The 15926-nt window shown below is 37.4% G+C and overlaps 1 protein-coding gene across 1 annotated transcript; it reads left to right on the top strand.

Annotated features, from left to right (window-relative positions):
* The first annotated feature begins 5064 nt into the window (after positions 1-5064).
* LOC148912481 (uncharacterized) lies at positions 5065-6098 on the top strand. The gene is made up of 2 exons (XM_089027127.1): positions 5065-5336; positions 5829-6098. Exons 1-2 carry the CDS (start codon positions 5226-5228, stop codon positions 6096-6098), a joined length of 381 nt encoding a protein of 126 aa, XP_088883253.1. The 5' UTR covers positions 5065-5225.
* The last annotated feature ends 9828 nt before the right edge of the window (positions 6099-15926 follow it).

Raw genomic sequence — 15926 nt, 5'->3', positions numbered from 1 at the left:
TTTCACTAGGAGCAAATTTTGTTGAATTTTCTATTGGATTTGGCGATTCTATCCCCCACATAAACAAGCAGTGACGTCTTAGGGACCGTTCATTTTTTACGGGCATGGGGCGGGGGGGGGGGGGGGGAGGTAGGGTGGGGGAGGGGGGTAGGTAGTGTCTGTGAAAGTAAAATTACGGGCGTTATGTTTTTTAATGTGAGAGCTTTACTCCGCATTAAAACCTCCTCTGATGCATGGATAATACTTCTTAAGTTTCTTTATCGTTAACAAGTAAACAGGGGCTAGACGAAACTAAGCTAGTCAACTGAAAAAAATAGAATATTTCTATATAAAGAAGCAATTTTAAACCCAGCTTGACGCGCTAATTACACTGATCTTTTGTTGTCGGTTTTCCAAAGGCATTCTAATTCTAAAAATAAACAAAACATATTTTTTTAATGCTGTTGATTGTATTAAAGCTGAAGGCAAAGAATAAACAATACCACGAAATAATCACTGCAAATTCATGGAAACCGTGCTGCATGATGCAATATGTTCATAAATTATGTTTCGTCTAGCTGATTTGAAAAAACAGAATTAAAACCCATTACTAATCATCCTATTTTTCACTATTTTTTCGCTCACATTCACCATCATATATAGCCACCAGGGCAATTAAATGACCACCCCCTCCCCGGGAACCGGTTGGATTTTGTGAATTGTAAATTTAAAGTCTATGACGAACTATCTTTTTTACCGTAGCCCTCTACTAGTATTATTATAAAAAGGATTTTTTCAAAAAAAAAATTCCTAAAACGCGATTGCCCGTAAAAAAACAAACGGTCCCTTAAAATAGTTTAAAGGCAAACAAAGGAAGAACAAACATGAGAACCATACGTTTATTATAGCTGTTTGATCGAGTTCTTCCTAGTTAAATGTGCTTGCGTGGCGACTGCAAACCCGGTTAAATCTTATGTCGCTAGGAACAAGCATGCAAGTCCAAGAAACTTGGTCTAGAAATTGCTGTCCAAGTCGACCTCCTTATCTTTGCGATTGCATGCTGTGCTCCACTGTGTTTCCGAAACAGACTCGTACCCAGTCGTCGTACATTTTTTTTCACGCTTTTTTTGCGCGCGGTCCTTCCCCTAATGACCGGGAACCCACTAAATCCTTCCCATCAACCACAGCGTAAGATCAACAAGACAAGAAAAGCGACTGGGTAGGAATCTGTTTCCAAGATCATTTGGTAAAGTTGTACAGGATTTCAATATTAAGCGAAATCGGTAGTTAAGGGTTGTTCAATTTGGCGCCAATGCCATCGTCATCAAAGTAAATAATTAAGGATAAAATTTCAACATCTAGGGTCTGCCAAACTTCAATCGACTGATGATTTTCAGAGGAAAAAGGAAAGTGTTCTAAGCCGGTACATTGTACGACACCTCCGGTAACCACAAAGCAGACTATCATAATAGATTAGTGTGACGTCATGGACGTCTCGCTGTGCAATCCTGAACTAAGTTAAAGTGCTTATAAGCCTTTACACAATATTTTCAGAATTGATTCTTTAAATAGTGAATAGTTGATAGTGAAAATAATTCGTCATTTGAATGTTGGGTCTTTGAGATACGAAGGTTTATACTTCCAATATGTTAATGACTATGACGTAACATAAGGGATTTGAGTTATTTTGTGGCAACTTTTAATATTGAACGCTGGACATTTTTTGAAAACAAATTTGTAAGAACCTTTACGCGAGTCACGAGTTAAAAGGGTGATGCTTTTAAAATACTGTATTCCAGAACGAGTGCAGTGTTGTATATTAAATGATCCCTTATGTTACGTCATAGTCATTAACATATTGGGAATATAAACCTTTGTACTCTCAAAGACCCGACATTCAAATGACGAAATATTTTCACAATCAACTATCCACTATCTAAAGAAGCAATTCTGAAAATATTGTGCAAAGGCTTATAAGCACTTTAAGCTCCTCATGCTCCAGCAAAATAAATAAATAAATGAATAATTACAACGTCCCGACTAACGATTTTACTTCTTTCTATATCAGAATCTCACTACAGGCTTTCAACATGAAAAGGACAGGAGACTAAAATAACAAGCTATGTAATTCGTCTCTCTCTCTCTCTCTCTCTCTCTCTCTCTCTCTCTCTCTCTCTCTCTCTCTCTCTCTCTCTCTCTCTCTCTCTCTAGATCTAGATCTAGATCTAGATCTAACGTAGGGAACTTTTGTCACATATTTTTCTCTCTTTCACTTTTCATCTTTAAATTTTTAATTTAATCCCCAATTTCATAAAGCGATCAAGTGCAAAGAAAATGCAAGATGGTAACAAAATTATAGCTTCACATCTTTTTTCCTTCCCTTATATATATCAGGTTTTGTCCAGAAATTGTTACTAAAGTGCCTTTGCAGTGGTTTTGTTAATGCCTGAGTGGTAAAAAGCCTTCGTTACGGTTGATGATGGATATATGGCTGATGACTGAGCTCATTAAGATTCACTCTTCAGCCAACGTTTTTTTATTTTGGAGAAAATTTTGGGTTAAAAAAAGGCTTTGAGTTTATTACACTTAAGGTGTCATTTGAGTTGGTGTCCAAAAGTGCGATTCAAAATTAGCTTATTTTTAAAATGAAAGCGTTTTTCTACTAGTGCACATAAACCAATATCCATAAAACTTCGTGATATGTTAGGATGCAGCATCGTCTACCTTTAGCGGTTTTTTCAGAAAGAAAAATTGCTTCTGTGTTATCTTTTTAGCCAAAATTTTCTTCGAAAGGCAAATGGTGCAAAAGTGCCCTTTTTTTTATCATACTAGAAAATGCAAAAAAAAAGCCTACATTTAAGATTAATTCCCCTTCTTTGTTATCTAATGGTAACGCAATAACTAAAACAAGTTATTTCACTAGTCAACTTACATTTCTTTTAATTTTTTAAGTAAATATTATGATCACAGTTTACATATAGGGCATTTTTGTAACTCAGTTGGGTCGGAATGGTAGTCAATAACACTTTACATGTTTTATACATCTAACATGTAGGTTCAGTTACTTTAAATGATAATAATTTAATTTCAATCATAGACCAAGTGATTCAACTTCCAATTCATGGACATATGACCCCAACCCTTATTAAGCCTTCAAAGTGCTAACAAAAAGGGAAAAGGACAGAAAAGAAAAAACTAATTTCGCTGCCTTCCATTTCTTCTAACTACAAATAAAAGATTTCCCGAACATTTTCCCTCAAATACAAAAAAGAATCGACCTTTGTCTACTTTAAAAACAGCGCATACATGCACACCACAGAGTAACCGCAGTCTAGTAGAATTGGAATAGTCACGTGACAAAAACAAGCAAATTCAAATGAGGTGACGGTTGAAAACGTCTACATACAGATCAAGTAGTGATGATCTATCGCTGCTGATTTGGTGAGTATAAAAATTCAATATCTTTATTAACCATGCATTTATCAATGTTTTATATTAGGGATATGTTGATCAATAAGTTAAGTCGTCATTTTAATTCAAATTTAAACTCCGAGACAATATTATTTCGAAATAAAAACGGGGCCTAAAATGTCGTTGGTAAGAATTACAAATTTTCTTTGAAACTCTTTGTGAATGTTTTCGAGAATTAAGCTTTCTTTTGAGTATAAATATGTTTAAAATCATTTTAGAAAGAAAATAGCAAATGAGTATTTAAACAACACTCCCTTCATGATTCGAAACCTGCTGGAAAATTGTTAGTAGTGAATTAAATCACTAATATTTTGATACTATAACGAAAGGAAGCTTAACGTTTTTCATTTCGTGGATTTATATTTTTTCAATCTTACTGGTTTTTCGATTGCTTACAGATTAAAACATTTGATGTTCTCAGACATTATATATTCTAAATTGTTGGTTTCTTTTGCAAAAATCTTTTTTTATAGAATTTTCAAGAAATTTCAAGAATTAGAATTTTCAAGCTGGCTCATTTCTTTAAACAATGACAACTAACATAATGAACTAAAAAAAAAACATGTCTATGAATTGCATAGAACTTCGTGATGAAAAATCTTAAAAATTCAAAACAATATTGTCAGTACTTGTTTTTACTAATTAAATCAATCAATCAATCATTTTTATTTAATCATTATTCCATCCAAGTGATTACTATTGAGAAAATTGAATAAGAAGAATATAAAAGATAATTATGTAAATTGAATTGCAAGAATGCATAATGAAAGAAGGATTTTGATATATATAGATAAATATATACAGCCATTTGCTAAAATTATGGCCGCTTCCAATATATATACTAATATATCAATTCATATCAAAAATTATGGGATAGCCCCCCTTATATTCTTTTCGAGTTGTCTATCATTAGGGCTTTCCTAAAAAAATATCAAGAAAGATATCTCACCCTGTCTGATATACTTTCGATATACTTGTATTTATATTTGAAACGGCCATAATTTTTGTAAATGGCTGTATATAAATATATATGAGGGTGATGATCTTACCTGGTAAGGCAGGGAGTCCCAAACTTTTGGTCCCTGACTAGCAACTGTGAATTGTTTGATATTTGTTCTACAAAAAATTGGTCTAAAGTTCTTACATTGTCTAGTGGGAAAGGAGTGAAATTGACATTTTTTTGAGAACATCCTAAGAAAAACGTTAAGAAATATCTTTTTTTCAATGGAATACATAAATAAACCTAGCTGAAGGGAGTGTATATACGGTGGCCCAGAAGGGCCATATCGACATCATAGATTTGATTCAGATCGCGACTTATTAACTTGCGAAAGACGCGCATACGTCTAGCGCAAGATGGCGGATGGTCCCAGTGTCGAGTTGGAAAGGGTAAGTAAATCATTTTTGGGTACCTTTGAATTCAGCACGAACCCTGGTTGTTTCTACATGTGAATTTACAGTTAATAAGTCGCGATCGCAAGTTAATCTGAATAATCTGAATAAAACGTATGCTGTCGATATGGCCACCGTATGTGTATCATCTATACTAAGTCTTAATATATTATTTTGAGAAAACAAAGGAGAAGTATGTGCATCAAAGCTAGAGTTGGTAATGATTCTTACTATGCGTTTCTGTAATATTTTCAATCGACATAGATTGGTTCGATAAGTAGAGCCCCAGGTAATATTGAAACAGTAAAGATAAGAGTATACTAAGGCATAGTAAAGCATAAAAAAGATAATTGTTTGTTCATTTGTTTGTTTGGCTCAGAGATATGGATCCACAACTAAGTAAATCACGTTTTGCTTATGAGGCACGTGTGAGAGACATTCTAACCTCAAAGGTTACAGCGAAAAAACGAGGTGACTTGGAACGTGTTAAAAGGGTAGGTATATAACGATTCTTTCTTTGTAAAGAAATATGAGGTGTAATTAAGGAGATAAACCATTAATTAGTTTAGGCTGAACTTATTTTGAATGGATCGCCTTTTTCAGGGGCGGATCCAAGGGAGGGATACGCGCACCCTCCTCGAGCAACGTTTTGCTCCTATTTTGTGCCCTTCGGTTGTGGTGTGCACCCCCAGACAACTTTGTGCACCTAGTTTGTGCCCTCTTGTGCTCTTCAGTCGATATATGCAGTTCTACTGGATGCGGTTTTTATAGATATGTGTTTGAAGAAATGAAAATCTTCATTTTTTGATATTTTGCCCAGCAAAACATTAGAATGACATTATCACGATGAGCGCGTGCGCTCTAAATTCATGCGCAGAAATGATGCGCGCAAACAATGCCCGCAAACGTCCTTAATTATTCTTCATAGTTATTTGTTTAGTTAATCATAACACTCTATTTATTTGTTTTGGGTTCTTTTTTTCTAGTGCGAAGATAAGCTAGTGCTAATCAAAGAGGAATGGAAAGCGTTTCAAGAGCAATTTAAGGAAAATGCTCGGGTTGAGAGAGCTGAGGATGGCGAATACGACGACAGTGATGGTGACCAAGATGAAGAGAATGATGAAGAAGAGGGCGAATGTGAAGGCGACGAAGAGGATGAGTATAGAAATGAAGAGGAATGGGACAGTGGAGGAGACGGCGAAAGCTACAGCGACAAGGAACATAAACTTGAAAACCAAAAAAGGAAAGAAGAATAAGAAAAAGAAGACTGTAGTAACAAGGAAAAGAAGATGAAAACAGAAGGCAGCCGCTTAAAAAAGCAATGTCCACATCCAGGATGCAAGGCATCAGTTATACACATTCCAAGACATCTCGTAAGTGTGCATAAGTGGGAGAAAGAAAAAGCACGGAAAGCTGCTACCAGATATGGTCTTCGTAAGAAGTATACTTATAAAGAAAAACTCCTTCAAACAAACCCAAAAGCTGTCGGCAACAAACAAGAGAATCGTAAAGACTACCATACCAGAAGACTATGTCCGATTCCTGGATGTATGTCAATAGTTCTTCGTCTTCCTCAGCACTTGAAAAACGTACACAAAGTAAACAGTAAATCAAAAGAGTATTCTGAGATGCTACGTACTGCCATTAAAAACCCCAAATGTGTCCTTGTAAAGAAAACTCGCTGCCCCGAGGCACGAGAAGATGATGTGAGACCTGAATTAAACGAGAAAGACGATATGCAACCAGAAGTAGACGAGAGAAATGATATGGAACCAGACGTAGACGAGAGAAATGATATGGAACCAGAAGCAAGCAAATTATCACTAGAAGTTGACGATGAATTAGTCTTAGAAGGAGAAGAAGAAAATGCAAATAATGACATTGATGAACATATCGTCAATAATGCTGATAAAGATTCAATCCAAGACACACCAGCTTCCGTAAGGGCTGTGCTATCAGAATTTTCGTACTGGCTTCATTCTGCTGACGGGGGACATAAAGAAGAAAAAACAGCTAACCAGCATAGTAGGCAAGTGGAAAAGATTCTGTTTATCATTGAAAAAGATCCCGTAAAACAGAATTTAACATTGCTTTTAGACAAACAAGCGGTAAGAAATAAGTTTCTGCATCAATATGCTGAGTCAAAATTTCATCCAGGCACCATTAAGTCTTATCTCACAAGTTTGCGTCATTTTTATGATTTTCTAATTTCGGAAGAACCTGAAGAAGTACCATTTGACAACAAATTGCTTCAATCGTTAAAAGAGAAGGTCATACGGTGGAATAGCTCGTACAAAAAGGTCACTGGTAAAAGAATGTGGAAGAAAGCCGAAGAGGATTTTGACTCCCTGATAACACCTGATAAGGTAAAAGAATTCGAAAGAAGCGAAGCAGTAAGACAGGCTATTTCATATCTTGGAAAACTGTCGGGTGCACACAATATCGAAATCACCCAGCATGTGTACACACTTATACGCGATTTTTTGATGACAGAAATCAGTTTTAATAATGCTCACAGATCTGGAGTAATAGTCAACATGCAGCTCACAGAATTTGAGCGCGGACAAAAAGAACAAGACCAGATAGTTGTCGACGTTTTTGAGCACAAAACAGTTCATATACATGGACCAGCTCAAGTAGTTTTTAACCCCACGTTACACAGCTGGGTTAATATATTTTTGAGAAATGTAAGGTCCTGCTTACCAAACGCAGCTAATGCTTCGCAGTTGTTTTTGTCATGGAATGGAGAGAAGATGACGTCCGGCCAGATAACAATGTGTGTAAAATCCGTTTGGAAGAAGGCGGGGTTAGAAGGGGTAGTTTCTGCCACAGCAATGCGAAAGGCTGCTGTAACTGTCACTTGCGATAACACAGAAGCTGGCATGAGCTCTGACCTCGCAGACTTGATGGGTCATCGAGTCCAAACGCAGACGAAATACTATCGACTAAGAAACAAGAAAAAGGTGGCAGCAAGAGCATCTAAAGAACTTTCAAAATCGATGAGGGATGTCCCAGACGAGAGAAAGCTTCAAGAGACTGCAGCGGTTACCTCCATGGAAACCTCCATAGACACCCACGACAGTAGTGGAAAGAAAGTAGAAACCAACGATGACGAACATCGACCTTTTCGTTTCAGCAACAAAGAACTAAAAGAAATAAGGAGGATTTTTCAAGCAGAGATCATTGCAAAATCAATATCCATGGATGATGTAAGAAATAAAATCGAAAAAAATGAAATCCTGAAAGGCCTCAGACCGAGAAGGGTTTATGACAGAGTTAGATCAGAATGGCGCTGCAAAACACAGCTAGACGACTCTTGCGACTGTGTTCCCGTGGAGACAGAAAACATCAGAGATAAAATGGAAAGGATAGATGGTACTGATGATGACCAAGATGAAGCTGCAAGCGCCTTTTCCGTCAGCGTGGTTTACCCAACTACTGAAGGCAGTCAAGGGCATGGCATATTTTCAACTGGAGAAATCTTTATAATTCAGAAAGCTTGTCGCGACATCATCGCTTTTGGTCCCATCTCGAAAATACGCATCAGCAACCATCTGGAGAAAACCGAGTCGGGAAAGATAATGCTGGAGAAATTCACATCTGAACAGCTCTTAAATCGGGTTAAGTATGAAAGAAGAATGAAAAGACGCCAGACGAAATAAGTCATGCACCACCATCCAATAAGAGTTTGTAAGGCGAGTTGAGATTCGTGATAGTTTTGATTCATCAGCTTTTTAATTATAAATTAAGCCAAGCTTTCGAGCATCTTGCTCTTCAGCTCTAGCACAGCACGCCATGAAGACTGGCCACAGCATTGGTTGCCTTGGTTGTTCTGTAGTTCATAAAGAAGAACGATGGCACACAGAGGAAATGGTTGGAGGCATGGAAGATTGCTAGTGAATCGCATGCTCTCTTTAATAGAGATAGTGCAAGAACTTTACCTGATAGCTATCGTAGCTTGATAGACAATTAAAATTGTATCTTAATAGCCCAAAAAATAGCGCGCGCAATTAATTATCCCTTCGTAACACGCGCGCTCCTAACAACGGATACATTTGACTGTAACACGCGCACATTGTTATGTTGCGTGTTTCTAGTGAAAATTGTCACAACCGTTTGCCCTGATGAAGAGCAAGATGTTCGAAAGCTTGGCTTAATTTATAATTAAAAAGCTGATGAATCAAAACTATCATGAAGACACCTTCAGTTTACAGTTTTGCATGCTTCGCTGAATAGGCTCCTCTCCCAACTGACACAACTTAGTTTAAAACTATTTTAACATGATATTTGTTCATCGTTGTTGAGTTTGTTTCTTATCAAGGAAAAAAAAAAAAAAACTATTAAGAGAAGAAATAACTGTTACTTAGGCACTGTTGAAGTTTTTTGACAAGAAGAAAACTCTTAATCCTGATTTACACGTGATCGCAGACGATCGCAGACGCTGGCGATCGAGTGCGATTATATGTGAACAGCTCTGCGATCGTATGCGATTATGTGCGATCGCCATCGCAGACGATCGAAGGAATAGAATCGGGTTCTATTCCTGCGATCGGTTGCGATCGTTTGCGATCACTTTCGATTATATGTGAACAGAATTCTGCGATCGTGAGATTGTAAGTGTCCCACAATTCTCAGTTTTGCCTTGCATAAAACACGTGTTGATTTTCGCAAGCAAAAAACATGTCTTTTTAGATTTGTTTCAGATATAACTGGTTCAAAAGTATCAACTCACGATTGTATATGCTAATTTACGTTTGTAAGCTATATAGGCAAGTAAATAACTATTCAAGTATTCAAATATTCACAATCATAAATCCGAACGTTTCTTTTTTGATTTGCCAGCGATTCCTTGTTTAAGTAAGGTTAACGAGAGTAGAATATCGCGCTGATCAATACTACTTCGTCTCCGTCGTCTATGTTGAACATACATATGTACTTTGTTTTACGGTTGAGTGATAATTCGCGGATTCAGGTGTCAACAGATCGCCGGCGATCGATATGTGAACTTTCGATTTGAGATCCTCGGTTGAGAGGATTCCGCGATCGAGCGATCGTCTGCGATCATATGTGAACCAGGCTTTATGCTAGAATATGATTCAAAGATTATTCCATTGTTGTAACATTTTGACAAGAAACCCAAGCGATTTTATTTAAGAATATGATTCAAACATTACACTATTCATTGTTGTTATATTTTGACAGTGAACCCAGGCGTTGTTATATTAGAATATGATTCAAAGAATACTCGATTCGTTATTGTATTTTGACAGGAAACGCAGCCATTGTTATTTCATAGCATGGTTTAAAAATTACTCGATATGTTTTTCATATATTTGGACAAGTAACCCAGGCGCTATTATTATGACTCATTAGGCGTTATTATATGATTCAAAGATTATTTGATTCATTTTTGTATCATTTAGAGCTATGATTACGAAATTAAAAATGTTATTTTCAAAAGTACCCTATGTCGTTTCAAAAGTGCCCTATACAGTTACCAAAGTGCCCTATGAAGTTACAAAAATGTCCTATACAGTTACCAAAGTGTCCCTATGAAGTTACGAAAATGCCCTATGTAGTTACCAAAGTGCCCTATGAGGTTACAAAAATGCCCTATGTAGTTACGAAAATGCCCTTTCTAGGTTACAAAAGTGCCCATTTATCTAGCTCTCTCTCTCTCTCTCTCTCTCTCTCTCTCTCTCTCTCTCTCTCTCTCTCTCTCTCTCTCTCTCTCTCTCTCTCTCTCTCTTTCTTTCTCTCTCTCTCTTTCTCTCTCACGGTCGTTCGGTGCATTTGAATCTGCTAAGCAACCAAAAGTGAATTCCACTATGACCCCTCATTCTCATTACAAATGAGGAGACTCATGTCACTACAACTAGCATAGCTCTTCTTTTCTTTAGTACACAATTCAGCACCATACCTTTTTTTTTTACCTTATGACTCCTATTCTAAAGAGTGTTAAAAGAATTTTATTAGGAAAAGAGTTCGATGAGCTAATTAGGGGAATTAACGAGAAGTGCACAACGAAAATTCCACAACACGTTCATAATTATGTAAAGCATGATGGGCTCTTTCGATAAGCGCTTTCGCTCTTGGGTAATAAATGGTTAGACAAAATAGGTTTAGATAAATAAATAAATTAACAATTGTAAAATCATTGTAATTCGGCTTTTATTTATAAGAACATTAAATATCAAAGGTCACAAAGAAAGATAGAACTGAATGAATATCAACATTTAACATTTGATTCATATTCTAGATTTTCGAAAAGCTAATAGCATTCGGTAGATCTAGACAATTATCGAACAATATGAAACAACCTCTGGCTTATAATCTAGGACAGAGTAAGGCTTATTATGATTCTAATTAACAAATAAAAGTGGAAATTTCAGACCGACGAAAAGGGAGCCGATATAACAAATATTTTTCATTTGATACATACTGATGAACCGATGTTTGTGCACATGCATATCGAGATCAATATTTCAGAAAAGCTTTCAAAAATGATTTGACACCTAAGAATACAAAAATTGATTTTTGATTATGCCAGTAACTTAATTTTCTTAGCAATTTTCAAACCTAAGAACCAAGGGCCGCATAGTCCAATGGTAGGGACAGAAAGAGAAGGTTTTAAGCAATAACGTTGTCATAACAAAATAATAAATAGTAATTAATTTTAAAATATTTTTTAATTTCAAAATTTCCATGTGTCTTGGAAGCATGAAATGTTTCTGTCGCACAGCAGAAACATTTTTGCATCTTGGAAGCAAAATTTGTTGCACGTAGCAATGTTTCGCATGTGGCTAAACTTGGAATCATCGGGGAAGCATGCGCGCGGGAAGTTTCTGGAAATTTGTTTCCTCGTTTAGCCAGGGCCTTAGGTGTATGATCCAATAGGCTCCTTGCAGTTAACGGTCATGTGTCTGTATTGGAGAGCAAAATTTTTGTTTTTATTTTAGCTTAAGAGAGCTGAACGACATTAGAAATATATAAAGAATATATCAGAAGCAAACTTAAGACCATTATTAACACCAATTACACTGATCTTTCGTTGTCGGTTTCCAAAGGCATATTAATCAAAAATGTTGAATAAAACATAATTTTTATAAATTGTGTAGTCTATCCGATGACGGATGGCACGGGAATGGGTGGGATTTGGGGGGAGGGGGTTCATATTAAAAAGAAAAACCATCTACAATTTTTATGCCACCACGGAGAGAGGGTCAGATCTTGTGTGGGTTATAAAGCGGATCCCACCCCTCCCCCCCCCCCCCCCCCCGATAAAAAAATAAATGGTCCCTAAACTACAAAATTTCTAAAAATTATGTTTTAGAGTGCAAACAATTAATCTGTGATACACTAATTACTAAATAGTACAAAATAGTGCTCATTAAACAATAGAAAACAATGGAATTTCAATGAATTGTGCTATTTAGTATTACTAAAGTTTCACGGTTATATTGTTTGCACTCTATTCAACATCTTAATGATTAAAATGGCTTTGACAAACCGACCACAAAAGATTAGTGTAATAGCGCAGCGCAGCCATGACTTCATAAAAACGAAGACATAGGCGAAATTCGGACAAACAAACTTACAAGTTTACTTTCAGCAAATAATTTTCACAGCCGATCGCAGTTGATCTTAGTTTACATGGGTTATTATTGTAACTTTAAGTAAAAATAATAAAATCGGTTAGTATAATCCTCGTAGCGGTTAAACAGAATGCAATGTTTGTCCGACAGTCAGAGTAGTGCTCAGTCCTACTCTCCGGATCGGCCAATAGATGTATGCCCGTTTCAACGCCCTCCCTCCTCCCGCCCTGATGTTAATGCTGGTTCGATTCGCCCATATGTACATGACGTTTGCTAATTCAATGAAATTAGTTAAGATAAAATATGTTAGCATTTAGAGTGCTATTCATATCGCCAATACGGCTATTGCATCAATCAGTCTCTTTTTTCAAGGCAGCAATGTTACGAGCTCCATTCCGCATTGCGGCTGTTTCTCACTGCAAGGATCTGTTATCAATAGCCTGGCAAGACGGTAAGCAGAGCAACTTCCCAAATATCTGGCTTCGAAGTGCCGCGCGCGATCCCGAGGTTTTCGATGCCGGTTCCTTGCTGTATAAAAGAGATGACTACGTTGAGTTTATCTGTAAAGAATCCCCGTTGGTTCGTGCAGAACACGAGAAGGGAAGCGAGGATGTTCTTGTTGAATGGGGAGACCATCTTGGTACTTTTAATGCTTCTTGGCTTCGTGCTCAAGACCATAATATCAATAAAGATCTATGTAAGAAGCCTGACATTACTCTTTGGGATGCCAACTTCAAGTTCCCAGTTTATAACTACTCTGAAAGCATGGAAAATTTCGACAGCTGGTTTGGGGACTTGAGGAAGTACGGCTTGGCAATTTTCCAGGGAGTGCCTCAAAATGAAGCAGGTATTATTGATCTCATCCACTCTATTGGTCAAGAAGCTCAACGTACCCATCCTACAAACATACTCCGTATTTTACAAGATAGCAAGAAAGAATCGAGCTACGACACATCAACTTATACCTCGAATGCGCACCCAATGCATGTGGACACCCCCTACTATGCCTCAATGCACAGGCTGACTTGTTTGTTAGGAACTCGCTACATTGCGCCGGTCAAAGATACCAACAACTTTCTTGTTGATAACCTGAAGGTGGTTGAAGAAATACGCCGAGAAGAACCCGAGGCTTACGACCTGCTTCGTACGATCCCAGTGCGTCTTGCCAGGAGACGATTGACTGTTCCCGAAGTTGTTAAACCTAAAGAGTTCTACTTTTACCATTTAGATAACGTGGAATACAAGCCAATAATCGCCTATGATAAGAGAGAGAAGCACGATTACATTAATTTGACGAACAAACACGCAGGTGTGGATTTGAGCGTGTTTAAGGATCATGCAACGATGAAGAAGCACTATGATGCGTACAGGCTACTGCAGAAAAAGCTAGACGAGAAAGCGAACCAGAAAAGAGTGATCATAAAAGAAGGAGTAGCTGTTCTCATGAACAACGGCCGCATTAGTCACGGACGAGAACCTATCCATTCATCGTCACAGAGGAGTTTGTTACTTGCCTTTCTCTCTGAGGGAATGTGGAACAGCAGATGGCGAATCATGAATGGGCAAAAATCAGGTCTTGAAGAAAAATGGCTGTATGGATGTTCGCCTGAACAACTGGAGATACTCGCAGACAGAAAAGAAATATAAAACCCTTTTGAATAAGCAGAATTATTGAAATAGGATATTATATAAAAAGAAAAAGCATTTATAGGACTTAGTTTGTACCCAATTATCTATCGATAAGATTTAATTTCCAAATTTTAGAAATTTTGTTTGGTTAGCTGACTTTAAGTCGTAAAGTAAACTCATTTATTTTAAAGATATTTTTCAGTCTGGTGAGTCGTCATTGTATCCAAGCCGCCTTTCTTAACTCGAATTACCCCGGATTAGCATATAAACATTATTCTATTAGCAGTAGCATTGCATTGATCGGGTTGATTTAACCATGGCAACTATTGGAGCAGGCTTTGTCTTTGAATTTAACGTGCCTTCACTATAACATAGTCGACCTAGCAAACCTTCCCGGTTCAATTCCCATAGTGCATGGCCTCACTTGATTCATATCTACACATCCCTAGCTAATTGCATAATAGAGAAAAAATATCGCTCTGGGATACTCACGAGTATCCTACATTTCATATTCCGCCTGCGTTACCAGCGTGGTTGGTCCTTGTAGTGAGTGGTTAACTCATCGGACTAGAATACCGAAGACGTGGATTCGACTCCCGCCAAGGGCATTTGATATTTTTCTCTTAGTTCTCTATTTCATTACACACACCGAACGCATAATTTATTACTACTATACTAAGGGACTGTGCAATAATTATTGGGAGGGGGGAGGGGGTTCTAAAATTAATAGGGGGGGTCAAAAGTTAAATTGGAGTGTAGGGTAGGGGGGTTAGAAGCTAATTGCTTAAATATGGAGAGGGGGGGTCATAAGTCAATTGGGGATTTTGTTCACCATGAAATTGAAAAGATGCATATAAATGTACTGTTTAAAATAAACATTCATTGTTATATTTTTACTGTATAAAGGACACAACTTGCCACAGGTGCAACCTCAAAACCATATGTGTTGAAATAATGTATAAACTGAGTATGCTTTGTAATAAGAACTGCGTACAAAAAACAATAACTAAAAACAGTACAAGTCACAACTTTCTATACTATACTGTGGTAAAGTTATGCCACATTGATTGACTGTATACAGTATAAGACAACTGACTATGTCATGTCTTTTTTGTTTTGCTTTGTAATAATTCTTCTAGCTTTATGTTCACGATATTTAGTGCTATGTCAAGGGTAAAAACAGAAGCTCCTTGGCTTCCCCAACAAACAATTTCGAAGAAAGAAGATCCCTCAGGGGCAGGATTTGTCATTTTGAGATGTAAATATTAGTAGAGTGTCCTCATCAATATTGTCAAGTTGTCGGATGCCATATATCTCAGGGCTGTATTCTTTTACTAAAGGATTTCCTCCTAAGGAATTAAATATAACACATGCCTTTTTCTTCCTATGTTCTGTTGTCGAGAGGCATTGGTGGTGATGTAGGGGGGGGGGGGGTTGATTTCAAAAGGGGGAGAGGTGAGAAGTTAATTTACGTTTAATTTAGCACAGGGGGGTTTAGCTTCAATTTAAGCCCAATTTGGAGGATTTTAGAACCCCCCTCTCCCGATAATTATTGCACAGTCCCTAATTATATAACGCAATTGCAATTTGTGGCTTCAGCCAAAAAGGAAACATCTGGAGAAAATCTTTATTTCAACACGCTTGGGGGAAGAGGGGGAGGGCGGGGGCTAGTAAACATTCATAAATAGTCGTTGCCCATTGCGCGCCTTTCACTCAGTACGAAACTCAGACTCGTACCCAGTCGCTTCTCTTGTTTATTGATCTCACGCTGTGGTTGCTGGGAGGGATTTAGTGAGTTCCCGGTGCATCAAGGGAAGGACGAAAGAGAAAAGCGAAGCGTCACTTTTTCTCTCTCCTTCA

This window comes from Actinia tenebrosa, unplaced genomic scaffold (genome assembly GCF_029948245.1).
Source record: "Actinia tenebrosa isolate PJP-AT-01 unplaced genomic scaffold, QUT_ActTen_1.0 PGA_scaffold11__36_contigs__length_13525064, whole genome shotgun sequence".
Lineage (NCBI taxonomy): Eukaryota > Metazoa > Cnidaria > Anthozoa > Actiniaria > Actiniidae > Actinia > Actinia tenebrosa.
This window is presented reverse-complemented; position numbering and strand designations above follow the sequence as displayed.